Raw genomic sequence first — 27,675 nt, forward strand, 5'->3', positions numbered from 1 at the left:
TTCTGAGCTTATGGCATCATTCTGTTTCATTTCACAATTTTGTGTTAACAAAAAGTTTTTACCAGCAAGAAGGCATCTCGTTCCAAGATAATTTCTATAAATAGGCGGCATCTTGATTTCATTGTTGCGTCCTGCGTTGCTGTGCGTACAGGATGTTACAGCGGCACAGCCACTTGTCATCTGTCATGCTTCTTGTCTATAAAAACTCCAAAATTGAGGCAGACGTACTAATCTGGTTTAACACTTAGACCTTGTAAATTAAGTGGCTGAGGCGGATGATACATTTCTTGCACCTTGAGACAGGTTTGGCGAACTTTGCACCGCTTATTGGTTTGCTTTGGGTACTTTCACACTTGCGTCCGGTATTGAGCTCCGTCCTAGGGGCTCAATACCGGAAAAGAAGATGATCAGTTTTATCCTAATGCATTCTGAATGGAGAGCAATCCGTTCAGGATGTATTCAGTTCAGTCCTTTTACAGTATTTGGACAGAGAAAAAAAAAAACTGTTTGATATCTTGCCAAAAATCCTGAACACTTGCTGAAATCTGGCATTTTTTTTTTTCCATTGAAATGTATTAGTGTCGCATTGACTGATCCGGTCATCTGGCCTGCGCATGTGCAGACCTTTTAAAAATGTAAAAAAATAAAATACCGGATATATTTTTCTGTCTACAAATCATATATCAGTCTACAAATGGTTTTCGTTTGCATACAGATTAAACTGGTGTAAAGTAGAACTGGCTTAGTTTCATTTACACCAGTTTTGATAAATCTCCTCCAATGACCTTAATTTGAGTGTTTTTCGTATCATGCGTTTTTTTTTTTTTTTTTTTTTTTTTTTTGTTTTTTTTTTATAACCGTCTTGGTGGTGACTTGTATTTTCTTAGTTTGCATCATGCATGTTTCCTGTGTTTGTCCAAATCCTGTAGAAAAGTCGATGGAAAACCTCTAGAAATGACACCCCTATGACATTTTATACAGCCTCAGAGCATGGCCGGACCGGCGGTGGTAATCATACTTGTCTGATCCCTGCCGCTGTGTTTTGGTCTCATTGCTCTCTCCCCCCCCAGCTCTGCAGGTCCTGGGTCTCCCTGTGTCGTCATCCGGTTTAACGCCAGCTCATGTGACTGCTGCAGTGGTGACGTGTCACCCATGCGTCATGTCACTGGGTCACGTGACATACAGATGCCACATCACTGCTGCTGCCTGTTGACCTGCATCAAGCTAGATGTTGCTGCGGGGAGACACATGGGTGTGTCTCACTCTGTCCAATCAGTGCTGCCTGTGTCAGACGCACCCCAAACTGGTAACGCCCCTCTGTACCTTTACTGCAAGCTTCTGATCTGACGATCCATTCATAACTTCTAGTAGAAATAACAGAGTAATGGTGCCATAAGAATAGATGTTCCAGAATTATTACGTGGGGAATACAAGTAGTTACTAAAACACGTTAAAAGGGATGACAGCTCTTCTTTAAGGGGGTTTAAGAAGACCCATCACTACTACTGAAATGGTAAATAATTGCATTTCCCATAATATAACCATTCTGGAGAATTTCTTCCTTTGACTCTTTGATGTGCTGTTCCTCTACTATTCCTTCTAGAAGTATATAAATAAATAAAAAACTGGATGTTACCAGATTGGAGGGGAAAGTTCTTGCACAGATTAACACCAGCAGCACTGATTGTACAGTGTTAGGCCTGATGCACACAGCCGTTGTTTTGGTCTGCATCCGAGCCGCAGTTTTTGCGGCTCGGATGTGGACCTATTCACTTCAATGGGGCCGCAAAAGATGCGGACAGCACTCTGTGTGCTGTCTGCATTTGTTGCTCTGTTCCGTGGCCGCGCAAAAAAAATATAACCTGTCCTTTTCTTGTCCGCGCTTTGCGGACAAGAATAGGCAGTTATATTAAAGGCTGTCCGTGCACACTGACACCCTCCGTGTTTTGAAGATCCACGATTTGCGGACTGCAAAACACACAACGGTCGTGTGCATGTAGCCTTAGTGTGTAGGGACACATCCCCTTAACAAAGGGAACCAATAGTAGGAATAATAGATGCATTACAGCTGCAGGAATGCTAGTAGGAGATATGAGTGGTCCTTGTACTTCAGGCGCCCTCCCCGACTAGCAGATTATTACTCAGGTTTACCCCTAAAGGTGACCAGCGGCATTACCTACTTGGTTTAAATCTGTGTAGTATGGGAATGTCTTGGCTGAAGAGGCCGCTGTCTGGCTCCATCACAGGCCATTTCATATGCTTGTCTCTACCATTAGCTGTTTGCTAGTAGGCACTGATGTCTTAACCATGTTCCTTTTCTTTCCAGGCTGAATTAACTGGCATCAAATGGCGTCGCTACAAATTCCAAGGCCATGGCGACTGCAGTCCAATCATCTCCGCTCCAGCCCAAGACGACCCCATTCTTTTGAGCTTCATCCGTTGCTTGCAGGCCAACCTGTTGTGTGTATGGAGACGTGAGGTCATGCCTGACTGCAAAGAGCTCTGGGTTTTCTGGTGGGGAGATGAACCGAATCTTGCAGATGTTATCCACCATGAGCTCACCAGTGAGTACACATTTCTATTTCCTTCTGGTATTGCTTTAACGTTGTGTGTATATTGGCTTTACAGAGTAAAAATACTGGAATTGAAGCACATGCTTTTCTTTGGGTACGTGCAGGTGGTGCGAATGGCTACACATTGCCAAGCCTCACCCGCCAGTGGGCTTGCATGGGCATGTGGTCATTGGCTGCTGCAGGTGGGCAGCAGTACAGAGCAGGGTGCTTGCTGGCTGAATGAGATTCCTTAGACACGGCTCATGGGGAGCACCGGCTCTGTAGTGATGAGGGGCAAGCTCTCTGAAACAGCGCAGAATTTCTCAGGCAATGCACCGTGACGATGATAGGTCTTCATAGGGTGCAGTCCCTTTAATCAGAGCCTGTACCCCTTGAGGTAGATCTCAGTACACAAAGTGTTGGTGACAGATTTGTAGGTGTATTGACAGGTTCTTGTTAAAGGGGTTAGTTGAGCATTTGATATTCTGACACCCCCTCCGATCAGCTGTTTGAACAGGTTGCAGAGCTCCACTAGCCCTTAGGCCTCTTCCAAGACTACTGACGTCGTCATTAGAGATGAGCAAATTTCATATTTTGAAATTTGTTCATGCTTCGTTTGGTGGTAAAAGGTGAATTGCGTTATGGATTCCATTACCACGGACCATAACGCAATTCTATGATGGAATGTCTTTAGAGGCATTCCGTTATTCGTTCAGTCATAATAGAAGTCTAGGGGCTGCAAAATGGATCCGTCCCGTTTCTGTTATGCAGGGGAGTCCTCTCCAGCATAATGGGAACAGGACGGATAAGTTTTGCAGCCCCTAGACTTCTATTATGATGGAATAAATAATGGAATGCCTCTAAAGACATTCCACCATAGAATTGCATTATGGTCCGTGGTAACGGAATCCATAGCGCAATTCACCTTTTACCACCAAACGAAGCGTGAACGAATTTCATAAGTGGAAATCTTTAGTCATTATACATCTGTCAAGTGGCCTTTCAAGGGATGGCCCTGAGCTGCAATACCAAGCACAGCCACTATACAATGTATGGCGCTGTGTATGGAACACACAGCAGACTCCTCAAACAGCTGATGGGTGGGGTGCCAGGATGGGATCCCTGCTAATCTGATATTGATGACCTATCCTGAGAATATGCCATCAATATCAAAATTCCAGATAACATCTTTAAAGAGGGGAGTTTTTATTTTTATTTAAGTGTTTCCACACAAAATGCAGCGTCGTGTTCATTTAAACCTACGGTATGTTCATTTTATGCTAAGGAGTTGTGGCGTTCCTACTTGGTGATTGACAACCTTCAGAGTTAGCGGTCAGTCTAAATGCAAAGTTTTCCGGATGTATTGATATATGTGCTACAGGTCCCACGTGTTGCTTTCTGCAGTCGCCCTCCTCCCGAGCACTGCTGCCCAGCTTCTGCATGCGGTGACTGGTGGCTCTGCAGGAATGTGTAGCCCATTATATATAATTGAACTGCCGGTGTTCCGGAATTTTCTGCTACCCGGAAAATTTTGCTACCCACGTCACTTCCGGTAGTGACGTGGGAGGTGTGTCACCTACCTCGGCTCCTCATTGGCTCTGCCGGGGGTTGGTGGCGCAGGCGCAGAGGATTCCCAAGTAGCGTGAACGCGCCGAAGGTAGCAGAAAATTCCGGGCCACTGCGCATGCGCGAAAAAGACGGCCGAACGTAGCAGAAAATTCCGGCTTCGCGCGTGCGCAGTGGGCCGGAATTTTCTGCTACCTTCGGCTCCTACTGCGCCTGCGCCGAGCCGTCTTGTTTAGCAAGCAGAAGGTAGCAGGAGATTCCGGTCTACTGCGCATGCACGAAGCCGGAATTTTCAGCTACCTTCGACACCGCCTGCGCCCAGGACCAATAACATTTGAACTACTTTAGGCGTGCATGCGCCGTGGCCTGTCATTTTAACCTCAGTACAGAAAGCGAGCCTGTTATACTCGCGCTTGCGCATGGACATGTACAAATTTGCAAACCATTTAATTGACTCGGCGCTAGTGCGCCTGCGCCAAGTCGTCTTTTTGGCGCAGGCGCAGTAGCGCCGAGTCAGTTAAATGGTTTGCAAATTTGTACATGTCCATGCGCAAGCGCGAGTATAACAGGCTCGCTTTCTGTACTGAGGTTAAAATGACAGGCCACGGCGCATGCACGCCTAAAGTAGTTCAAATCTTATTGGTCCTGGGCGCAGGCGCAGTAGGGGCCGAAGGTAGCAGAAAATTCCGGCTTCGTGCATGCGCAGTAGACCGGAATCTTCTGCTACCTTCCGCTTGCTAAACAAGATGGTTCGGCGCAGGCGCAGTAGGAGCCGAAGGTAGCAGAAAATTCCGGCCCACTGCGCATGCGCGAAGCCGGAATTTTCTGCTACCTTCGGCGCGTTCACGCTACTTGGGAATCCTCTGCGCCTGCGCCACCAACCCCCGGCAGAGCCAATGAGGAGCCGAGGTAGGTGACACACCTCCCACGTCACTACCGGAAGTGACGTGGGTAGCAAAATTTTCCGGGTAGCAGAAAATTCCGGAACACCGGCATAGAGCCTTTCCAGTGGTTTGAATCATTTATGAGGCACCTGTTCTTAGCGCTGGTGCTCGTGACATTCCTGCTTCCACAATCTGCCTTTAATAATATATAGACTCCCCTTTTCCCTGGTAGTGGTTATAAAATATTCAGATTTGTGGTGACTGCAGTTGTAGGACACAGAGGCAAATGATTGTATTTGTGTGATTCATGTCCTATTATGTGAGGGGCTCCGGCATTTCACAAGCTTCGCTTCTGATTGTCATTTTTTTTCTCTGGGTTTAAACCTTCACACCCTGCGTGTCGGGAGCACAAGGAAGTAGGAGAAGCGGTGCCTCTGTGTAGTGTACGCAGGTGAGATGTTTCTGTAGAAGCCTCCATGGAGCCCGTTCATGCTCTTAGGCTAGCCATACACATTAGGCACATTCAGTCGACATATCTCCTGACTGCATGTGCGGCCCGGATTATGGGAAGAGGGGGCACTTCTGAGAACAATGGGATTGGACATTCAAACATGCCTCATCTCATCCTCACCTCCCCAACATCTGCCATTGGGGGAGAGTCATACACTTTGTGTATGGTCCATACCATCTATCTAATGTGTATGGGCAGCTTTATTTGTGAGTGTTGCAGCCACCTGCAGGCATGTAGTTGGAGGTTTTAAATGGGTTGTCCCATGAAGGCAACCCAAATGCACATCTTAGCGTGGAGATCCAGTTCAGGACGCCGTGTATCAGCCAGAGTAAAGAGGTGCTGTCTACAAGCAGCCCAGAGTCCCAGCTGTCCTGTTCTCACTTGTGAATGGTCACCATGAGGTCTCTGCAGGGGAAATGTTGCTTCCCTCAGCACAGTCAGCCCTTTACTGGAGGTTGATGATGCTCCACAGCACATTTTGAAAGGCGTTCTGTGATGAGACAACCTCTTTAAAGTGATGTTTTTAAATGGTCTAGGGGGTCACATGTAACAATCCGTAAATGAAAAGATGCCCTTTAACACCGCTGTAGTTGGTTCCATGTGGTTTCCTCCCCAGACACACCGGTTCCATCCCTAGCTGCCTTCCCTCATTATCACCCAAGTAGCAGCTAGAAGGTCAGCGGTGTATATCACAGCTCAGCAGTCTGTAAGCAGATGCAGTTTAGAGGACGGACGAACCTTTCTGTATAAAGAAGGTACAGAATATGCTTTTCATTAGAACATCACTTAGTCCTTCAGCACATTGCTTTCTGGACAGTAATGCAATGAAGCTGTATCACTGGAACAGGGGCCCCTGAGTCCCACATTCCTCCTCTGCTGGTATTTTAGATGCCTTGCAGATCTATACTACAGAATTCTGTGGAGGCTACATCAGTCATACACCATTAACCCCTTGTATTTTTTTCCCACTGACTTTGCGCTGAGATTTTATTTTTTATTTTTTTTTATTTTTTTTCTTGATGAGGTGGGTGGGTGGGGGGGGGGGGATATTTTTTTTAGGTACATAACATTTACTGGTTATTTTGTGTTTTGTGTGTGTTTTTTTTTTTCAAAAGAAATCTGATAATTTAAAGGGATTATGCCATATAGTACATGAGTCTTTTTCTAACAAAACTAGAACCAGCTCTGTTCTGCACATGGATCCAGAGATCTCCCTATTCATTACTCATATTGCTCTGCTAGATTTATTTCAGGTTGGCCGCGCAGGGTGTGTGTCCTTTCTGCTGTAACTGCCACAACTTCTAACAGAAGATATGGCTGGAGACTGTAGAAAATATAAACTAAGCATGTGCAACCACCTCAGTGAGGCTACTTTCACACTAGCGTTCGATCGGATCCGTTCTGAACGGATCCGATCATAATAATGCAGACGGAGGCTCCGTTCAGAACGGATCCGTCTGCATTATATTAGCATATAAAAGCTAAGTGTGAAAATAGCCTCGTACGGATCCGTCCAGACTTTCAATGTAAAGTCAATGGGGGACGGATCCGCTTGAAGATTGAGCCATATTGTGGCATCTTCAAACGGATCCGTCCCCATTGACTTACATTGTAAGTCTGGACGGATCCGCATGCCTCCGCACGGCCAGGCGGACACCCGAACGCTGCAAGCAGCGTTCAGCTGTCCGCCTGTCCGTGCGGAGGCGAGCGGAGCGGAGGCTGAACGCCGCCAGACTGATGCAGTCTGAGCGGATCCGCATCCATTCAGACTGCATCAGGGCTGGACGGAAGCGTTCGGGTCCGCTCGTGAGCCCCTTCAAACGGAGCTCACGAGCGGACCGACGAACGCTAGTGTGAAAGTAGCCTGAAGTGGATGGAGGAATGGAAAAAACAAAACAAAACAAGCAAACATGTGGCGCTATACAGATACATTTTATTTACAGATTAGCGAATTTCATATTTTGAAATTCATTTAGTGGTAAAAGCAGAATTGTGTTATGGATTCTGTTACCACGGACCATAACGCAATTCTATGACTGAATGCCTTTAGAGTGTTGCACATTGTTAAAGGAGTTTTCCCAAATTTTAATATTGATTACCTATATCATCAATGTTAAAATTCCAGAAAACCTGCTGCATTCCTAAGGCTACTTTACACACTTGCGGCAGGACGGATCCGACAGGCTGTTCCCCATGTCTGATCCGTCCTGCCGACATTTCGCCGTGCTGCCGAACCGCCACTCCGTTACCATTGACTATAATGGGGACGGGGCGGAGCTGCGGCGGTGCACGGCGAAAGCCGCCGGACTAAAAAGTCCTGCATGTCCGTTATAGTCAATAGGGACGGAGCGGCGCCTCGGCGAAAAAGCGGAAGGACGGATCCGACATTGTGAACAGCCTGTCGAATCAGTCCTGCCGCAAGTGTGAAAGTACCCTAAACCTAACACTTTTGTCTTTAAACGCAATTCTAGTTTATTTTAATTTTTTTTCATGTTAATCTCCCCCTTCCCCTCCCTTGAAGTAAGATTGCGGCTCGCAGTGATAAATCTGGAGGGAACCTAATTAACGTGGCTAACTACACCCACTTTTTGAAACTGGAGTGACTGCTAGGCCAGTTTCACACTGTGCGGGAGCAGTATTTCCCAGCCTGGACACTGCTACTCTGACGTGAACTCGCTGCATCATAATGATTTCTGATCCTCTGAATTCCTATCTCACCACGGGTCTGCTGAACTGTAGCCACGGCATGGTCATTACAGTAGAGCAGACCCGTAGTGAGATGGGAATTCAGAGGATCAGGAATCCTTATGCTGAGTTCACTATAGAAGAGTAGCGTTCAGTCCAGGAAATACTGCTCCCATACTTTTGTGTGAAACTGGTAAAGCCAAAAAGCCACACAGCCCCAAATTGTATTTTATTTTTTTGCTACTTTTTGATGCCAGAATTCTGAAGTGTAAGGCTTGATCAATTCCCACCTATGGAAAACTGGCTTAGTCGCCTATAGCAATCAAATTCCAACTTTCAATTTTTTTACAGCTCCTTCGTAAAATAAAAGGTGAAATCTGCTGTGGGTAACTAAGCCAGGTCTACTTTACACCAGTTTTGATAGTTGTTTTACACCTTTCAGATATATGACAAAGTGAACTTTTTTTATTATGTTCATGGGCTTACTGGACAATGACCAAGAACAAATGTGAGCAAATGTGGACTTTATTTTTGTGGTGGTCTCCCTCAAGGTGGCATTTATTATGTGGAGAAAATTTTATACTCGACACTTACTAATGTGTTTATTACCCATATTGCTTCCTTACCTGGCTGGTCTCATTTTTCCATCACATTATACACTGCTCGTTTCCATGGTTGCGACCACCCGGCAATCCAGCAGTGGTGGCCATGCTTGCACAATATAGACCCACGCTGTCTTGGCCCCTAGAGAGGCCAGAGCTTTTTCCTATAGTGTGCATGTGCAAGCACGACCACCACTGATGGATTGCCGGGTCGTCGTAACCATGGAAACAAGCAGTGTATAATGTAAGGGAAAAACAAATCAAGCCAGCAAAGGAGGCAATATGGATAATAACAATGCATTAGTAAGTGCTTTGTATTAACTTCCTCTACATAATGAATGCTATTTGCTGAAGTGACAGAACCCCTTTAATAGCAGATCATCTGTTGGTTCTGGTCATATACGTATAGCAGTCACATTTTTAGGGTCCATTCACCCATCCGTATGTGTTTTGCGGATCCACGGACACCGGCAATGTGAGTTCCGCATTTTTCGGACCACACATCGCTGGCGTTATAATAGAAAATGCCTAATCTTGTCCGCGGACAAAAATAGGACATGTTCTATTTTTTTCAGGAACGGAATTGCGGACCCAGAAGTGCAGATCCGCATTTCCAGATCTGAACAGCACATAGTGTGGCCCAATAGAAATGAATGGGTCCGCAATTCCGTTCCACAAAACAGAATTGCGGACGTGTGAATGGACCCTTAGGTGGAGTCAGCACTGAAACGAGCATTACTAGGTTGTCCAGAAAAGTGGATGAGATCCTCTTATTTACATGCTGCAGAAAAATCAGGCCGGAATTGGCCAGCGGTGCTGATTTCTTGTCGATTTATGCTGCAGATGTCACCCTTTGCAACGTATAGGATGAATTCCATGGATAATGTGCAGCAAAATCTGCAATATATCCGCATGAAACTGGATTTTGCTGAGGATTAGTGTCAGATATTGCCACAGAATCCTTGCAGAAAATCTCCCCTGCTGTCTGTGCCTTTTATACTCAAACAGCTCATTGTAAGACATCAGCCTTGTGTTTCTTCTGCGGATCTGCCGGCCGGTGATTGGACTGGTCCTACCTGCCATGATTTCCCTGCGGAAATTCTGTCAATTCTTATTTTTCTGCAACATGAGTTGAAATCCACAAGTGGAAAAATCTGTGCTGTATGAAATTTGTTACAAGTTTAATTTTCTATTGAAATCAGTGGGAGGTGGTGAATACATGTGGTGGTTTTTGTTTATGTAGATTGTGACGCTGAAAATGTGCTAAAATCCACTTTGGAAATCAGCCTTCTGAACATGCCCCTAGCATAATCCTTTGCTGAACAAGTGTCTAAGTGACGGGAAGCCTTCTCCCAACCTACTTCATACATCACGCCTCTCTTCCTTATTGCAGTTCCAAGCCAGTGCCTTGAAGTGAGGTCGCCTAGTGTCATCTTCTGATGCTTTCAGCTTAGAACACAGTATTGCGTCTATTTGCTTCAGTCATTCTGTGAAGCTAAATTAACGCATACATTACCCTTTAATATTAACTCAAATCATTGTAGAAAAATAATAAAGTACAAATAGTTTAATATAGTATTGGATTGAATTTAGACATCAGTATGAGCTCCGAGATGGACCGTTGTAATGGAATAATCAACTTTGTGGGATGTTCTCATGTTTCCACTTTATATTGGTTTATTTGTAATGCCCCGTATTGGATATTTTTTTGCTGTGTGATACTTTGATGTCCACACCAAACCTTCCTTATACTATATATATATATATATATATATATATATATATATATATATATATATATATATATATATAGCTTTTGATGGCGTATGTAACTACAGTAGGTGGAAATACCATAATGTCTGTAGCAAGTACATAGTACAATACAAGCTCTTTGAAGGTACAATTTTATTTTTATTTTTTCCGTTTAACCCCCCCTTTTTTTTAACCCTACGTTTATTGCAAATTCCCACTTATAATATGCAGCAAAAAGAAAAAAGATCATTCTGAGTAAATTTCATGAAGTTTTTTTTTATTTGACATCATAGCCGCAGTTTGACATTAACTGTGTTTTATGATTGTACAATCTTTGGAATGAGCAGTACCCCAAATAAAAATGCATAAATATCACCCACAAAGTATATAGAAGATTGCAGGGTAAAAGAATGAGAAAATGTTCATACACCTGATGTAAGTCCTCAGTAAGATACAGGTTCCATAGCATAATGTCTCTCAGTTTCTGTATAACCATATAGACAGAGCACAGTGCTCCACAACAATGTATATTTAGAAGCATTTGCGGTGGACAATGGATGGTCCAGCTTCATCATATTCTTGCTTGCTGATCCACATCTGCTGGAAGGTAGACAGAGAGGCCAGGATGGACCCTCCAATCCAGACAGAGTATTTGCGTTCTGGTGGGGCAATGATCTTGATCTTCATGGTGCTTGGAGCTAGAGCAGTGATTTCCTTTTGCATACGGTCAGCAATACCTGGGTACATGGTGGTTCCACCGGAAAGGACGTTGTTGGCGTACAGGTCTTTGCGGATATCAATATCGCACTTCATGATGCTGTTGTAGGTGGTCTCATGAATACCAGCAGACTCCATGCCAATGAAAGAGGGTTGGAAAAGGGTCTCTGGGCAGCGGAAGCGTTCATTGCCAATGGTGATGACTTGACCATCAGGCAGTTCATAGCTCTTTTCCAGGGAAGATGAAGATGCTGCAGTGGCCATCTCATTTTCAAAGTCCAGAGCAACATAACACAGCTTTTCCTTAATGTCCCGGACAATTTCTCTTTCAGCAGTTGTGACAAAGGAATAGCCACGTTCAGTGAGGATCTTCATAAGGTAGTCGGTGAGGTCACGGCCAGCCAGGTCAAGACGCATGATGGCATGAGGCAAAGCATAACCTTCATAGATGGGGACGTTGTGTGTCACACCATCTCCAGAATCCAGGACAATACCAGTGGTACGGCCAGAAGCGTAGAGGGACAGCACAGCCTGGATAGCTACATACATGGCAGGAACGTTGAAGGTCTCAAACATGATTTGTGTCATCTTTTCTCTGTTAGCCTTTGGGTTCAGTGGAGCTTCTGTAAGCAGAGTGGGATGCTCTTCAGGGGCGACACGCAGCTCATTGTAGAAGGTGTGATGCCAGATTTTCTCCATGTCATCCCAGTTAGTGATGATACCATGTTCAATGGGGTATTTCAGAGTAAGGATACCTCTTTTGCTTTGGGCTTCATCACCTACATAGGAGTCCTTCTGCCCCATGCCTACCATGACACCTTGATGGCGTGGGCGGCCAACGATGGATGGGAATACAGCTCTGGGTGCATCATCTCCTGCAAATCCAGCCTTCACCAAGCCAGAACCGTTGTCGCAGACCAAGGCAGTGGTCTCTTCGTCGTCGCACATGGTTGCTTAGAGCACAAAACTTTGTACTGGTTGACTGGGAGGTTAGATGCTGAATGCTGCAGCTGTGACTTGACTGGAGAAGCCACGGCTTTATATATTCTTTTCCATCCCCTCTTTTTTTTTTTTTTTTTTTTTTTTTTCCCCCCCCCTCTCTCTCTCTCTCTGTAGTTCCCTTCCCTAGTTTAGGAATGCTTTGGGAGTCCCCCATATGCCTGCCCATATTTGGTTTTTAAAAAGGATGGCCCATGCCAGCCTGTGTAAATGGGAGTGTCTTGTCACATTGCCCTGTCTAGCCATAAATGGGTAGTTGTCAGCTGTGGTCCCTGGAAGCACACATGTCTCCTCACCTAGAAGGCTGAGTGACAGTGACATATTCCTGGAGGACAGCTGAAGAGGGCTAATCTATAGAGCTATGTGAAACAAATGACGAGACACACTTCTTAAAGTCAGCTTCATCCTTCTTGCCCATTAATGGATATGCTTTTTACTCTCTGAGATAAGGCTTGAAGTCTTGAACGAATCTTGATTTTGACTGTTTTTAATATTTTAAGAATTCCAGAACTGGTGTTTAAAAAGCTTTTCTCAAGAAATCCTCAGATAATTTAAGTGTGTGTGTATGTATATGTATATGTGTATATATATATATATTATACACACACACACAGTACAGACCAAACGTTTGGACACACCTTCTCATTCAAAGAGTTTTCTTTATTTTCATGACTATGAAAATTGTAGATTCACACTGAAGGCATCAAAACTGAATTAACACGTGGAATTATATACATAACAAAAAAGTGTGAAACTGAAAATGTCATATTCTAGGTTTTTCAAAGTAGCCACCTTTTTGCTTTGATTACTGCTTTGGACACTCTTGGCATTCTCTTGATGTTTTTCAAAGTAGCCACCTTTTGCTTTGATTACTGCTTTGGACACTCTTAGCATCCTCTTGATGAGCTTCAAGAGGTAGTCACCTGAAATGGTTTTCACTTCACAGGTGTGCCCTGTCAGGTTTAATAAGTGGGATTTCTTGCCTTATAAATGGGGTTGGGACCATCAGTTGTGTTGTGGAGAAGTCAGGTGGATACACAGCTGATAGTCCTACTGAATAGACTGTTAGAATTTGTATTATGGCAAGAAAAAAAGCAGCTAAGTAAAGAAAAACGAGTGGCCATCATTACTTTAAGAAATGAAGGTCAGTCAGTCCGAAAAATTGGGAAAACTTTGAAAGTGTCTCCAAGTGCAGTTACAAAAACCATCAAGCGCTACAAAGAAACTGGCTCACATGCGGACCGCCCCAGGAAAGGAAGACCAAGAGTCACCTCTGCTGCGGAGGATAAGTTCATCCGAGTCACCAGCCTCAGAAATCGCAGGTTAACAGCAGCTCAGATTAGAGACCAGGTCAATGCCACACAGAGTTCTAGCAGCAGACACATCTCTAGAACAACTGTTAAGAGGAGACTGTGAATCAGGCCTTCATGGTAGAATATCTGCTAGGAAACCACTGCTAAGGACAGGCAACAAGCAGAAGAGACTTGTTTGGGCTAAAGAACACAAGGAATGGACATTAGACCAGTGGAACTCTGTGCTTTGGTCTGATGAGTCCAAATTTGAGACCTTTGGTTCCAACCACTGTGTCTTTGTGCGACGCAGAAAAGGTGAACGGATGGACTCTACATGCCTGGTTCCCACCGTGGAGCATAGAGGAGGAGGTGTGATGGTGTGCGGGTGCTTTGCTGGTGACACTGTTGGGGATTTATTCAAAATTGAAGGCATACTGAACCAGCATGGCTGCCACAGCATCTGGCAGCGGCATGCTATTCCATCCGGTTTGCGTTTAGTTGGACCATTTATTTTTCAACGGGACAATGACCCCAAACACACCTCCAGGCGGTGTAAGGGCTATTTGACCATGAAGGAGAGTGATGGGGTGCTGCGCCAGATGACCTGGCCTCCACAGTCACCGGACCTGAACCCAATCGAGATGGTTTGGGGTGAGCTGGACCGCAGAGTGAAGGCAAAAGGGCCAACAAGTGCTAAGCATCTGTTGGAAGACCATTTCAGGTGACTACCTCTTGAAGCTCATCAAGAGAATGCCAAGAATGTGCAAAGCAGTAATCAAAGCAAAAGGTGGCTACTTTGAAGAACCTAGAATATGACATATTCAGTTGTTTCACACTTTTTTGTTATGTATATAATTCCACATGTTAATTCATAGTTTTGATGCCTACAGTGTGAATCTACAATTTTCATAGTCATGAAAATAAAGAAAACTCTTTGAATGAGAAGGTGTCCAAACTTTTGGTCTGTACTGTGTGTGTGTGTGTGTGTGTGTGTATATATGTATGTGTGTGTATGTATATATTATTATTATTTATATATATATATATATATATATATATATATATATATATATATATATATTTAATTTTTTTTTATTTATTTTTTTACAGTATCTCATATAAGTGAATACCTCCCTCACATTTTTCTAAATATTTAATATTTTGATATCTTTTTCTGGGACAACACTGAAGATATGACACTTTGATACAATGAACAGTAGTCAGTGTACAGCTTGTATGGCAGTGTAAATTTGGTGTGCCCTCAAAATAACTCATTACACAGCCATTAATGTCTAAACCACTGGCAACAAAAGTGAGTACACCGCTAAGTGAAAATGGCCAAATTGTGCCCAATTTACTTTTTCCATACCAGGTGTCGCGTAACTCGTTAGTGTTACAAGGCGTCAGGTGTGAATGAGAAGCAGGTGAGTTATATTTGGTGTTATCGCTCTCACATTCTCTCATACTGGTGACCTGAAGTTCAACATGGCACCTCATGGCAAAGAACTCTCTGAGGATCTCAAAAAATGAATTTTTTTATCTACATAAAGATGGCCTAGGCCAGTGATGTCGAACCTTTTAGAGGCCAAGTGCCCAAACTGCAACCCAAAACCCACTTATTTATCATAAAGTGCCAGTGTATTTAACCTGAATACTATAGTTCAATATAATATATCTTCCATGCACTTTATCATTTAGCTATTAAAGCCTGCCTACATTCAGTGCCCTGCCTGTGCTGTTTATAGTGCGCCCTGTGCTGATGAATGGCAGGAAAAGTCTAAGGCATATTGGTACACCATAGACTTTTTTCACAGTGCGGGTGCCCACAGAGAGGGCTCTGAGTGCCGCCTCTGGCACCCGTGCCATAGGTTCGCCATCACTGGCCTAGGCTATAAAAAGATGGCCAACACCCTGAATCTGAGCTGCAGCATGGTTGCCAAGACCATACAGCGGTTTAACAAGACAGGTTCCACTCAGAACAGGACACGCCATGGTCAACCAAAGAAGCTGAGTGCACTTGCTCAGCGTCATATCCAGAGGTTGTCTTATCGAAATAGATGTATGAGTGCTGTCAGCATTGATGCAGAGGTTACAGGGGTGGGGGGGTCAGCCTGTCAGTGCTCAGACCATATGCCGCACACTGCATCAAATTGGTCTGCATGGCTGTCATCCAAGAAGGAAGCCTCTTCTAAAGATGAAAGTCCGCAAACAGTTTGCTGAAGACTAGCAGACTAAGGGTTCTTTCACACTAGCGTTATTCTTTTCCGGCATAGAGTTCCATCAAAACTGATCAGGCATATCCCAATGCATTCAGAATGGATAGAAATCCGTTCAGTTTGCATCAGTATGCCTTCCATTCAGTCACTGTCAGTCGTTTTGGCCAGCGTTGGTGCCGGATCCAGCATTGCAAAACAACTGAAGGACTGATCTGAAAACTGTGAAAAAGACCAAGACTGATCCGTCCATCTGCATGACAAGCGGAGAAACGGATCCGTTCTTGCAATGCATTTGTAGACGGTTCCGCACCTGTATCTGTCTACAAATGCTGTCAGTTGTCACACTGATCTGCGGATCCGGCAGGCCGCTCCGATGGAGGAACTGCCTTCCGGATCACACTAACGCAAGTGTGAAAGTACCCTAAGGACATGGATCACTAAAATCACGTCCTGAGGTCAGATGAGACCAAGATAAACTTATTTGGTTCAGATGGTGTCAAGCGTGCGAGCAACCAGATAAGGAGCACAAAGATAAGTGTGTCCTGCCTACAGTCAAGCATAGTAGTGGGAGTGCCATGGTTTGGGGCTGCATGAGTGCTGCTGGGAGCTACAGTTCACTGAGGGAACAAATAATGCCTATGTACGGTGACATACCGTAGCGGAGCACGATTCCCTCCCTTCAGAAACTGGGCTGCAGGGCAGTATTCCAACGTGGTAATGACCACAAACATCTCCAAGACGACCACTGCCTTGCTAAAGAGACTGAGGATAAGGGTGCTGGCAGGGGCGTAGCTAAAGACTCATGGGACCTAGTGCAAGAGTTCAGCTTGGGCCCCCTTCCCTCAGTGCTTTTTTGGCCAGGGGCAGGGAAGCACAAACCTTTGTGCTGCCCAAGGCAAAAATTTAAACGGCACCTAAAGTTAAAGTTACACCTTCCTTCCAGCCAGAGGTGTAACTTGACCAGCATGTACTTTCAATAATGCTGGTATCTTCTTATGCAGCACAAGGGTCTTTGGGCCCCTCAGGTTCCTGGGCCCGGTAGCGACTGCTACCTCTGCACCCCCTATAGCTACGCCCCTGGGTGCTGGACTGGCCAAGCATGTCTCTAGACCTAAACCCTATTGAAAATTTGTGGGGTTTCCCCAAACGGAAGGTGGTGGATTGAAAGGTCTCTAACATTCCCCAGCTCTGTGATGTCATCATGGAGGAGTGGAAGAGGATTCCAGTGGCAACAGGTGAACCTCTAGTGAACTCCATGCCCAAGAGAGTTGAGGCAGTGCTGGAAAATAATAGTGGGCACACAAAATATTCACATTTGGGTACAGTTTGGCCATTTTCACTAAGGGGTGTACTCACTTTTTTGCTAGTGGTTTTGACATTAATGGCTGTGTTCAGTTATTTTGAGAGCTCACTAAATTTACACTGCCATACAAGCTGTACACTGACTACTTTACATTGTATCAAAGTGTCATATCTTCAGTGTTGTCCCAGGAAAAGATATAAAATATTTACATAAATGTGAGGGGTGTACTCATTTTGTCAGATATTGTATATACTATAAAACAGTTCCTGATCCGCATTCAGTATATATTATAGTGTCATTTAGAGTTGATACTTAAAGATAGATACTTTACTAGGTGCTGTTCACATCTGCATTCTGCTCCATCATAGGAGCAAAACACGATCCATTACATTCTGAACATCAAAGCCGCCCAATGGACCCCTTTGACTTATAAAGGGTCCTTCACATTTCTGCCATGGTGCCCAGCGTTTTCCAGGAACAATTTTACGCTGCAGGCTATTTTTCTCCGACTTGTATGATGGGATCTGCAGTGAAGCCTCCAGTGCAGATGTGAACCGATCCTGATTATTTCAGTATACATCACAGATGCTGGACAGAATTGCTGTTTGCAGAGAGGGGTTTGTCCTGTAAAATGACAAGACACCATCACAGAAACCTGACAAAGCCCATTATAGTCGGTGGTTTCATCAGGCTTTGTTGCCGGCCGTCATGTGACTAATCCGCCACTTCTGACTGAGTGGAACAACGCAGATGAACACAGCCTTACAGTGGTAACCCTCGGGGTCAGTGTCCCAGACCACATGTGGTACCTACCTAAGAGGTTTGTATGCCTGATTCATCCTGATTTATTTTCATCCTTTTATTGCAGCAAACATCAGTTGCCTTATATTAGAGTATGTTCACATGTACATAATACTGGAAAAAATAGCTCTGCATGCTGCCCTGTTTTTCCAGGAAAATGACATATTACATGACAGAAACCCGGTGGATACCATTATATGTCAGTGGGGTCCGCCGGTCCTTCCTGTTGTCCATTATGTAAGAGATCCGACACCCCATCAATGGAGCAGAACAATGGAACACGGTTGTGACGTCTTCTTCGTTAGTCTACTGTAGTCCTCATTATAATTGTCAGGGCATTGCCACACTGTTAGGTTTCCTGATGCAGTTTTGGATGCAGGTGGATCATGAAAGGGGAGAGAGTACAAAGGACAGATACAACTCTGAAACCTGACCGTGTGGCTGTACCCCTATAGTTGCCCAACTTTGTTGTTTTTTGATGGATTTTATGAGCAGCAGGGAAATTATCATTTCATGGGGATTCAGATGTTGCTGGGATTCCCTTTATACGTGATTTGTTGTGCTGTAAAATGAATAAATTCTATAATAAGTTTGTCGAACTCAATAAGGATGTATTGATTTACACGGATGCTGGTGAAACTCCATGGATCCACCTTTATTCTATCTGGAGCCGTGTCAAGGTGGTCCTCTGCTTAACATCTTTTCACAGAGAACACAAAAAAAATAATCTTAGGTGACCTGCAGTTGTGTGCTATTTAGTATTTTATTTTTTCCCCCCGTATAGGTATTATCCAGGTATAAGGCTCTTTTTTAAACGGCATCTGCAGTGTATGAGTACTGTGTGCATCAGCAAAGCTCCTGGCATGTCTGTAAGGGCTCATTCACACGACCATAGGCTGTCTATGCCTTCATTGCAGACCGCAAATAGCGGATCCGCAATATACAGGCATTGACCGTGTGAATCCTGTATCACAGATACGGACCTATTGACTTGACTGGGTCTGCAAACCGCAGGATATGTTGCAGTGCGGAAAGAAGGATCGGAAGCACTATGCAGCGCTTTCAGGTACATGTGTCCGCTCTGCAAAAGATAGGACGTGTCTTTTGCTGTATATTGTGGATCGCGGACCCATTCAAGTAAATAGGTCCGCGCCACAATACGGGATTACAGACCTGAAATGGCGGTCCGGGGCACGAGGCACACACCATCGTGTGAATGAGCCTTAACTCTTATTGTACCAACTGAGACAAATGGTGGCTTTCTGGAGGTATATGTTGGGGATACTGGATATGTTTCTTATTTTGTACGGAATAGCGCAGAGACTGCATTGTTTTATGCAGAGGCATCCATTGTATATGTATATGGCCGACTGTGGATGAAGGCTGACCTTGCAATCATTAAACCCATAATGGTCCAGTCACACGTCCGCGAAATGTGTCCGCATCCGTTCTGCAATTTTGCGGAACAGGTGCGGACCCATTCATTTTCAATGGGGCCGGAATGTGCTGTCCGCATCCGCGTTTGTTGGTCCGCACTTCCGTTCCGCAAAAAAATAGAACATGTCCTATTCTTGCCCTCAATTGTGGACAAGAAAGGCATTTTCTTTAAGTGTCCTTGTTTTGTGGATCTGCAAAAAAACATACAGACGTGTGAATGGACTCCAAGTCTGAGGGAACCTTTGGAAGGACATGGCACAGTGTGAAAGGAACGTACTGTGAATGTAAAGGTTGCGTAGAATCTGATGGACAGTTGTAGTTTAATACGCACACCTACATCCACTGACCACATCATTATTATATTTTCTTGCAGAGCAGATGCATACCTCGTAATGACTGCAGACAGGTTTCCTAAGGCAGAATGTGTTAAGTGATTAGCAATGTCTTCATATCGGGGAAGTGACAGAAATAGGTAGGAATTTGTGAGGAGTGGGTGAGGAGACAGCTGAACAAGCCAAGGAAGAATTCCTAAAAAAGACAATGCAGGTCCTTTCGGTTGGGCAGCTGTCCCGTGTCCCACTCCACACATGGGTAATACCGCTCTGACTCTTACTCATCTGCATTATATGGCCATTTTCTCATTTATATGATGGGATCCGGATATATTTATATAAAGAGAGAGGATAATATCACACTGGTTTTGAAAGAGACTGTAAAATGCTTGGCTTTGCTTTGAGACTTCAAGTAGTAATGGTCTTTTCTAAGTAGGCTCAAGCGTATGTTCACATGTGGTGGACACGCGGTGGTATTACGGAAGGAAAATGTGTAGTGTTATAACAGTACCGGCAAAGAAAATGTTGGTCCACACTGCATCTGTTTGTTTTTAAAGGGGTTTTTCAGTCTCTGTAAAAATCGATGACCTGTTCTGAGGATAGGTCATCACTGTCGGCATCAGACGGTGGGGGTCTGACACCAGGCACCAGAAAGCAACACGGTGGACTGAGCTAGAAGCATAGTGCTCCATCCACTGTGTAGTGGCTGTGCCCGGTCCATGTGCTCCCCTTCTGATGAGCTGCAGCACATCGGCATGGCCACTATATAGAGCCTTCTGTTACTAGCTCCGGCAGTTGCCCAAGATGGGTGAGGGGTGCCAGGTGTCAGATCCCCACCACTCTGATATTGATGACCTATCTTAGGGATAGACATACATATCTACCCCCTTTAAAGGGGTTCTGCAGGAATAAACCATTTCTACCAGTCTGCCTCCACTACTGAAAGGATAATTTCTGATTGGTGGGTTTGTGTATGGCCGACCCTCTGTGGGGGAACGACCCCCAGTAAACCCATATTTATTGATATTTATGGCCTTTTCTCAGAATTGGTTATAAATATCTGATGATAAGCCATACATATCAGAATCCCAGAAAACCCACTTAAGGGGTTCCATATAAGTGGACAAGGACTGAATAGAAGGTGGGGGAGAGAGGAAAGAAAGGGAAACCTCTGTCTAGTCCCATCTACGAAGGAGCTGTACAGTCAACCCATTCTCGGGGTCCAGGCAAAGTGAAGAACAGTGTCCTGAAGCAAAGTGGTCTCATAATATGGACCAGTCATGGTGAGGAGTACTTTATTCTAACAGCTTAAATTGGATCCTGTTCTTGTCCGTGTGTTTTCTGCAAAAAAATAAAAATAAATGTATGTTTCGGACATGGACCGAAAATGCGCATGTGTTAATAGCTCTTAAGTGAACACGGGTCTTTATTATAGGATATTGCCATTTCAAACCTTCCAGATATGTGAGTGCACACCTACCGACCTGCGGTTCGGGACGCACAGATCTTTGTCACTATCCTGTCTCTTTGCCAAATTTAGTAAAACCCCAGTGAGCTATTTTGGAGTGGCTATATCTGCTAGACGAGCTTCAGATTACTCTGTGAGGACAGAAGTGTCCCGCACAATCTCCTTGTCACAGTTCATCCAAATACGGCATTTCATAAGGACTGTGGTGCTGGGATAAGGGGTATTAACGCCTTCTTTAGTCGATTCCCATTATTGCTCTACTTTTCTGCATAACAGTCCACTCAGGGGTCAACTGCATTTTTTTTGTCAAACCCCTGCATGCTTTGGGTCTGTCTTTTTCTGGCTTTTTTCTTCTGTCATTGCCTTATAGACCTCCGTGTGTTTTGCCGAATTTATACTATCCTCTAAAAGTGCTAGGCATGCAAAAATATGCATTTAGAAAATAAAGAATACTGCATACTATGAGCAAAATCACCTCCAAAAAAAGGTACAAAAGTCGCTGCTCAAGTTTTGTCTTTTTATTTTTATTTATTTTTTGCCTCAAAAACGGTGTGAAGGCGCCCTGTCGGCTCTGTTATTTGTGTTGTGCATTGACATGGGGTCTATAGATTTTTTTGTTAGTTGCCCGCTTCAGTGTGATGCATAGTCAGATGCTTCTCGCTTTATTTAATTTTCTGCGATCCAAAGTACAAATGGCGACATCAAAAAGTATAATAAGTGTAATCAAAGTAGAATACCCCTGAGGCGAGGAATCTGAAAAGTGGGTGCAGCTGATTAGCAATGTAAATGTGTGTGTTTTTGATGTAGAGCAGTGTGCTCCTGGAGTAACTCCCATGGGGAAAGATTTCAAAATTAGGAGATTGGAGGATTTTTCTATTATACTATGGAGCATAATTTGTCTCAGAAGATGGAAGAAAAACCTTCCAATTTCACGTTCAGACCTTGTAATAAGGTAAAATATATATTTTACAGGAATTATTTGCAGCCACTAGATGAGTCCCAGTATCCATTGAAATGTATTAATGCCGGATCTGGTACCAAGTGTTACGGAAAAATTGATCTGGTTTCCCGGTCTGCACGTGCGCAGACCTTTTAAGAATTTGAAAAAATAAAAATACTGGATCTGTTTTTCCGGATGACACTGGAAAGACAGATCCGGTATTTCAATGCATTTGTCAGACGGATCCGGATTTAGAAACATATCGTATCAGTTTGCACACAGATTCCCGGATCTGGAAGGCAGTGCCTGATTTTTCTAACGCTAGTATGAAAGTACCCTAAGAACACTTGTTTTGGCTTTTGGTTTAGTTTTTTCTTGGATCATTGCATACTGAGAACTGTGGTAAAAAACAAACACATTTTTTAGATTTTATTCCTGTTTAGTATTGTACTGTCTATAGATGGCGGGGCAGATTTACTTGTGCTGCTTTATAGATGGCGGGGCAGATTTACTTGTGCTGCTTTATAGATGGCGGGGCAAATTTACTTGTGCTGCTTTATAGATGGCAGGGCAGATTTACTTGTGCTGCTTTATAGATGGCGGGGCAGATTTACTTGTGCTGCTTTATAGATGGCGGGGCAGATTTACTTGTGCTGCTTTATAGATGGCGGGGCACATTTACTTGTCCTGCTTTATAGATGGCGGGGCAGATTTACTTGTGCTGCCTGTAGATGGCGGGGCAGATTTAATTGTGCTACCTGTAGATGGCAGGGCAGATTTACTTGTGCTGCTTTATAGATGGCGGGGCAGATTTACTTGTGCTGCTTTATAGATGGCGGGGCAGATTTACTTGTGCTGCTTTATAGATGGCGGGGCAGATTTACTTGTGCTGCTTTATAGATGGCGGGGCAGATTTACTTGTGCTGCTTTATAGATGGCGGGGCAGATTTACTTGTGCTGCTTTATAGATGGCGGGGCAGATTTACTTGTGCTGCTTTATAGATGGCGGGGCAGATTTACTTGTCCTGCTTTATAGATGGCGGGGCAGATTTACTTGTGCTGCCTGTAGATGGCGGGGCAGATTTAATTGTGCTGCCTGTAGATGGCGGGGCAGATTTAATTGTGCTGCCTGTAGATGGCGGGGCAGATTTAATTGTGCTGCCTGTAGATGGCGGGGCAGATTTAATTGTGCTGCCTGTAGATGGCGGGGCAGATTTACTTGTGCTGCCTGTAGATGGCGGGGCAGATTTACTTGTGCTGCTTTATAGATGGCGGGGCAGATTTACTTGTGCTGCTTTATAGATGGCGGGGCAGATTTAATTGTGCTGCTTTATAGATGGCGGGGCAGATTTACTTGTGCTGCTTTATAGATGGCGGGGCAGATTTACTTGTGCCGCTTTATAGATGGCGGGGCAGATTTACTTGTGCTGCTTTATAGATGGCGGGGCAGATTTGCTTGTGCTGCTTTAGGCCTATTGCACACGACCGTATGGCTTTTTCAGTGTTTTGCGGTCCGTTTTTCATGGATCCATTGTTCCGTTTTTTTGTTTCCGTTTCTGTTCCGTTTTTCCGTTCCGTTTTTCCGTATGGCATATACAGTATACAGTAATTACATTGAAAAAATTGGGCTGGGCATAACATTTTCAATAGATGGTTCAGAAAAAACGGAACGGAAACGGAAGACATACGGATGCATTTCCGTATGTGTTCCGTTTTTTTTGCGGATCCATTGACTTGAATGGAGCCACGGACTGTGATTTGCGGACAATAATAGGACATGTTCTATGTTAAAACGGAACGGAAATACGGAAACGGAATGCATACGGAGTACATTCCGTTTTTTTTGCGGAACCATTGAAATGAATGGTTCCGTATACGGACCGTATACGGAACACAAAAAACGGCCAGTAAACGGGAAAAAAAAACGGCCGTGTGCAATAGGCCTTATAGATGGCAACCAGTCCTGTGGTGGCACATTCTAGAACAGGTTGCTCATGGCAATTTTAAATAAATTCCAGAGAGCCCCTTTGAGCTGTATGAAATGGGAATCCCTTTCGCAACCTGTACACAGTGCAGATTTGCATGCAGAAAATCCACATGAAATCTGCACAAAAATTGCACATAAGTCCTACACTATATTGTGGTTTTGGTGCTTTTTTTTTGTTTTTTTGTTTTTTTGTCTGCAGTTTTCATTGCAGATTTTGACGTGGTTTCTGTTTTGTTAACAACCCCATTGAAGTCAATGGGGAAAAACCACTATATATAAGGTACGGAATCACAAACAAGTGACATGCTGCGGGTTTCAAAATCCGCATGTTGGGTCAATTTCCACATGGAAATAAAAAGCAAAGCGTACATAACTTGTCATGTCTTCACTTTGTTGGTACTGTATTATGCTAGGTTTTTCCATACTGAAAAACTGTGTGTAATCTTTAGCCTAGGGATAACTGCACACGTTATTGATAATGTGCTTTTTTTTTTTTTTTTTTTCTGTAAGAAAAGCAAGAAAAATAAATAAAAATGGAGCGTAATACAGCATAACAGTACCAGAAAAGTGAATGAGATTTGCCAAATCTTATGCACACTTTGCATATTTTTACTTGTATAAATTGGCCTGCTGTGCACATTTTAAAGTCTGCAGCATGTCAATGGCTTGTGCGATTCCGCACCTTATGTGCAATGGTTTTCCCCATAGACTTCGATGGGGTGGTTAAAATAAACAGAAAAGCAGCAATAAAAACTGTACAAAAAAAAAAACACCACTTCATGCAGATTTTTAGTGCACCCTTAGGCCTCATGCACACGACCATTGTTGTGTTCCGTTCCGCAAAATGAGGTTCCGTTGTTCCGTTATCCGTTTCCGTGTGTCTTCCTTTATTTTTGAGCATCACCAGACATGAAGGAAAGTAAAAAAAAAAAGTCTAAGTCAAGTTTGTAATGCAAATGATGGGAAAAAAACAGACACTGACGCGGATGACAATCTTGTGTGCCTCCGCGTTTTTTCACGGACCCATTGACTTGAATGGGTCCGCGAACCGTTTTCCGTGAATAAAATAGGACAGGTTATATTTTTTGGGGGACTGAAACCACGGACGCGGATGACAAACGGTGCATTGGCAGAGTTTTCAACTGACCCACTGAAAGTCAATGGGTCCGCAGAAAATCACGAAAAACGGAACAACGGACACTAAATGAAACAACGGTCGTGTGCATGAGGCCTAAATCTACAAGTATGTAGGATTCTGTCTGCTCAGGGTTGGTTAACTTTTCTTTTCTTTTAGATCGCAGTGTCGTCTTTGTTGTTTTGTTTATTTTCTTTATAGTCCGTGACAAATGCTCAGGGGGAGGGTTTGAAGGGAGGGCGACTAACAGTTGCTTCACTACACATTTGTTCATCTACCTATTTAGATTTTAGGATGTTCTTGCGTGTAATTAAAAATTTTGTATAGCCATTGAGTTATTCAATAATATACCGTATATGATGTATAGCGCCACCTGCTGTTTGTTCTTCTCCCTATTTCTCTGTACACCTCACTGAGGTGAATGCACATGCTCCGTTCCATCCTTTAACTGCCTCCTGAGCTGTGATCGGGAGAGAGCTACAGCATAAGGCCTCATGCACACGACCGTTGTGTGCACCCGTGGCCGTTGTTCCGTTTTCTGTGATTTTCTGCAGACCCATTGACTTTCAATGGGTCCGTTGAAAACTCGGAAAATGGACCGTTTGTCATCCGCCTCCGTGTATCCTGTCCGTCCAAAAAATAGGACCTGTCCTAGTTTTTTGACGGACAACGGTTCACGGACCCATTCGAGTCAATGGGTCCGTGAAGGAACACGGATGCACACAAGATTGGCATCCGTGGCCGTAGGTTACTTTCATACAGACGGATCCGAAGATCCGTCTGCATAAAAGCTTTTTCAGAGCTGAGTTTTCACTTAGAATATACTGTCGGATCTGAGTTTTCACTAACAGAGGCGTTCCCATAGTGATGGGGACGCTTCTAGTTAGAATATACAACAAACTGTGTACATGACTGCCAATAACATTGGTGGCACAGTGTGCGCCCCCCTCCCTCCCTCTATTGTAATAATAACATTGGTGGCACAGTGTGCGCCCCAGGCCCCCCCCCCCTCCTCTATTGTATTAATACGTTGGTGGCACAGTGTGCGGCCTCCCCTGCCCCCCCCTCCCTCTATTGCATTAATAACATTGGTGGTTGGTGGCCAGTGTGCCCACCCCCCCTCGATCATTGGTGGCGGAGTCCCAGTTTAATCGCTGTGGCTCCGATCGGTAACCATGGCAACCAGGACGCTACTGCAGTTTCCTTGGTTACTTGGCAGTTTACTGCAGCTGGTTTCCATGGTTACTTGGCAATAGTTGAAGCATCATACTTACCTGCTGGCTGCTGCGATGTCTGTGTCCGGCCGGGAGCTCCTCCTACTGGTATGTGACAGTTCATTTAGCAATGCGCCGGTAGGAGGAGCTCCTGGCCGGACACAGACATCGCAGCAGCCAGCAGGTAAGTATGATGCTTCTACTATTGCTAAGTAACCATAGCAACCAGGACTGCAGTAGCGTCCTGGTTGCCATGGTTACCGACAGGAGCCCCAGCGATTAAACTGGGACTCCGATCGGAACTCCACTGCCACCAATGATAGGTGGGGTGGGCACCAATGCTATTAATGCAATAGAGGGAGGGGGGGGGGGGGGGGGAGGCCGCACACTGGCCACCAATGTTATTATTACAATAGAGGGAGGGAGGGGGGGCTGGGGGAGGCCACACACTGTGCCACCAATGATATTCAAACTAGGGAGGGGGGTCTGCTGCCTGGCAGCCCTGATCTCTTACAGGGGGCTATGATACGCACAATTAACCCCTTCAGGTGCGGCACCTGAGGGGTTAATTGTGCTGATCACAGCCCCCTGTAAGAGATCAGGGGCTGCCAGGCAGGGGGCAGTCATGTACACAGTTTGTAGTATATTCTAACTAGAAGCGTCCCCATCACCATGGGAACGCTTCTGTTAGAATATACTGTCGGATATGAGTTTTCACGATGTAACTCAAATCCGATGGTATATTCTAACATAGAGGCGTTCCCATGGTGATGGGGATGCTTCAAGTTAAAATATACCATCGGATTGGAGAAAACTCTGATCCGATGGTATAAAAGGGACTCCTGACTTTACATTGAAAGTCAATGGGGACGGATCCGTTTGCAATTGCACCATATTGTGTCAACGTCAAACGGATCCGTCCCCATTGACTTGCATTGTAATTCAGGACGGATCCGTTTGGCTCTGCAGGGCCAGGCGGACACCAAAATGACTTTATGTCCGTGGATCCTCCAAAAATCGAGGAAGACCCACAGACGAAAAAACGGTCACGGATCCCGGACCAACGGAACCCCGTTTTGCGGACAGTGAAAAAATACTGTTGTGTGCATGAGGCCTAAAGGACACGTCCCCTGGGCTGCCAGCTTGATATTAATCCAGAGCAACTGGGAAAATGAATTCATTTCATTTTACTCTTTTACTTTAATCATGGGATAACCCCTTTAAGGGTGTGTATCTACATGGGATATAAAAGCAGCAAGTCAACCCCCAGTTCCCTCACAGA

General features: G+C 44.5%; 2 protein-coding genes across 2 annotated transcripts in view; one reads left to right on the top strand and one right to left on the bottom strand.

Moving 5' to 3' along the window:
• Nucleotides 1-27,675, top strand: part of MED13L (mediator complex subunit 13L) — a 155,867-nt gene that overhangs the window by 42,413 nt on the left and 85,779 nt on the right. Inside the window, exon 2 of the mRNA XM_044275306.1 lies at nt 2,327-2,564. Coding sequence (XP_044131241.1) covers nt 2,327-2,564 — 238 coding nt within the window. The remainder of the gene's footprint in view (nt 1-2,326; nt 2,565-27,675) is intronic.
• LOC122924331 (actin, alpha cardiac muscle 1) lies at nt 10,809-12,297 on the bottom strand. The gene has a single exon (XM_044275308.1). It carries the CDS (start codon nt 12,215-12,217, stop codon nt 11,084-11,086), a length of 1,134 nt encoding a protein of 377 aa, XP_044131243.1. The 5' UTR covers nt 12,218-12,297; the 3' UTR covers nt 10,809-11,083.

This window comes from Bufo gargarizans, chromosome 1, assembly GCF_014858855.1.
Source record: "Bufo gargarizans isolate SCDJY-AF-19 chromosome 1, ASM1485885v1, whole genome shotgun sequence".
NCBI lineage: Eukaryota > Metazoa > Chordata > Amphibia > Anura > Bufonidae > Bufo > Bufo gargarizans.

Excerpts from the sequence above, each read along its gene's own strand:
- LOC122924331 (XM_044275308.1), bottom strand. The coding sequence starts at position 12,217 with ATGTGCGACGACGAAGAGACCACTGCCTTGGTCTGCGACAACGGTTCT.